At 48.7% G+C, this 2,047-nt stretch overlaps 1 protein-coding gene across 1 annotated transcript; it reads right to left on the bottom strand.

The window, feature by feature from the left end:
• Positions 1–268: 268 nt before the first annotated feature.
• Positions 269–574, bottom strand: LOC122543267 (protein reprimo-like). The gene has a single exon (XM_043681745.1). It carries the CDS (start codon positions 572–574, stop codon positions 269–271), a length of 306 nt encoding a protein of 101 aa, XP_043537680.1.
• Positions 575–2,047: the final 1,473 nt, after the last annotated feature.

The following is a 2,047-nucleotide window of genomic DNA, read 5'->3' as shown; positions in this document are numbered from 1 at the left end:
GTTGAACATCAGCTCAAAGTTAACAGCAATCACAGAGAGCATTCGGTTGGTCCATGATTTCATTCCAAGCACCCACCCCCCCTCCGACAAACCCCATAAATGCCCCCAAAGTGGGGAACCAGAGTCCAAACTCTTGGGCAAGCTGTTGAAATTCTGGCTGTTACTTACAACCTTGGCTAGCACTTCTCCCTTCCTTGGCAGGAGTGTGAAAACTCTGGCATGGAGGGGAATAAGGTCTTTGTCCTCGGCTGCTCGCAGCTCCAGCCTCTCAGTAAGAGTCAATGATGACAACCTCCCTCTCTTTAGATGGTCGGCGCTCCCTCACCAGCAGGTTCAGCAGACTCTCCGACTTGATGAGGAGGTTGCAGCCCAGGCAGAAGATGCCGAAGAGCACGGTCAGTGAGAGGACACAGAGCACGGCGATCTGGACCACCCTGAGGGTATCCGGGCTGCCCTGAGGCGGGGAGCCCTCTCCTTCGCTGACCAACCAGGTGCCGTTGCAGCAGTTGAGGAGAGGCCGGATGGGATCGGCTTTGCGCGGGAACATCGCCTCGGCCGGCCGGCTGGAGTTCATGCTGGAGGAGCGTGCAGCAGGGGGCGTGCGTGCAGCACCTCGAGCTCCTCTTCCACAAGACACTTGGAGCCGCCTCGGGGTTGAGCCGTTTTTGTAAAGGAGAGGGGGCAGGGTCGGCCGAGAACTCTCCACGTGAGATCTCCTCGCTGCTGCTGGGATCTGAGAAGCTCACATGGACAGCTTGCAGCCATCAGACTGGAGAAGGCGGGGCTCACACGTTTTTAAGCAAAGAAGCTTTGCTTGTGTACCTTGGGATTTGAACCCGGGTCCTTCCACACCAGAAGTCATGACGCTACCGTTGGACCACACACCCACCTCGCTGGTGTACTGAGATAATTCCCTCATAAACCTATTCAGAGATGTTACTCTGAGTGCAATTTGAATTTCCTGGCTCAGAGGCGCCACAAGACACCAGCAGCCTATGCCCAAAATCGTTTTTTTTTTATTAGTTAACTTATATTCAGGGATGTTATAGTCAGAGATGTACAGCACAGAAACAGACCCTTCGGTACAACCTGTCCATACCAACCAGATATCCCAAACCAATCTAGTCCCACCTGCCAGCACCCGGCCCATATCCCTCCAAACCCTTCCTACTCATATACCCATCCAAATGCCTCTTAAAATATTGCAATTGTACCAGCCTCCACCACTTCCTCTGACAGCTCATTCCATACACGTACCACCCTCAGTGTGATGTTATGACACAACTTTGGCACAAGCACTTGAACCCTGGCCCTCCCAGTCCGAAGGTCGTGACACTACCACAAGAGGACAAGGATTGGTTGGCTTTCTTTGAAATAACTTTTTTTTGTTCCATTTAACCTATTTTTCTAGTCAACCTGTTCAGAGATGTTATTACTTGCCTGTGGAGCGCTGGACTTGAACCCAGGCCTCCTATCTTAGAGGAGGAGTCACAACCACTGCACCACAAGGAGGCAAGAAGGGCATGTTTTTAAAAGTTAAGTCTGAATTACCAACTTTTTTTTTTAAAAACATTCAACCTGTTTTCAAACCAACCTGTTTAGATTAAAGTCCCACCTTTCTCCAGAGGTGTGGAATAACATCTCTAAACAGTTAGTTAGAAAAGTAGGGAAATTAAGCAATAAAGCAGACCCAGGAATGACATCAAAATGGGTCCATCAAAATGGTTGTGTGCAGTAACACATCTGGATATACATTTTTTAAAAATCCAGGCACTGTGGACATTTAGCACAGATGGTAACAACGTCACGCTGATAATATCCATTGATTCAATCCTCATATTACCTCAGTATAGTTAGTAAGTTTGCAGATGACACCAAAATTGGAGGTGTAGTGGACAGCAAAGAAGGTTACTTCAGACTACAACAGGATCTTGATCAGATGGGCCAATGGGCTGAGGAGTGGCAAAATGAGTTTAATTTAGATAAATGTGAGGTGCTGTATTTTGGGAAAGAAAATCAGCCCAGGAGTGCAGGTTCATAGTTCCTT

The sequence above is a fragment of the Chiloscyllium plagiosum genome, chromosome 43 (assembly GCF_004010195.1).
Source record: "Chiloscyllium plagiosum isolate BGI_BamShark_2017 chromosome 43, ASM401019v2, whole genome shotgun sequence".
NCBI lineage: Eukaryota > Metazoa > Chordata > Chondrichthyes > Orectolobiformes > Hemiscylliidae > Chiloscyllium > Chiloscyllium plagiosum.
This window is presented reverse-complemented; position numbering and strand designations above follow the sequence as displayed.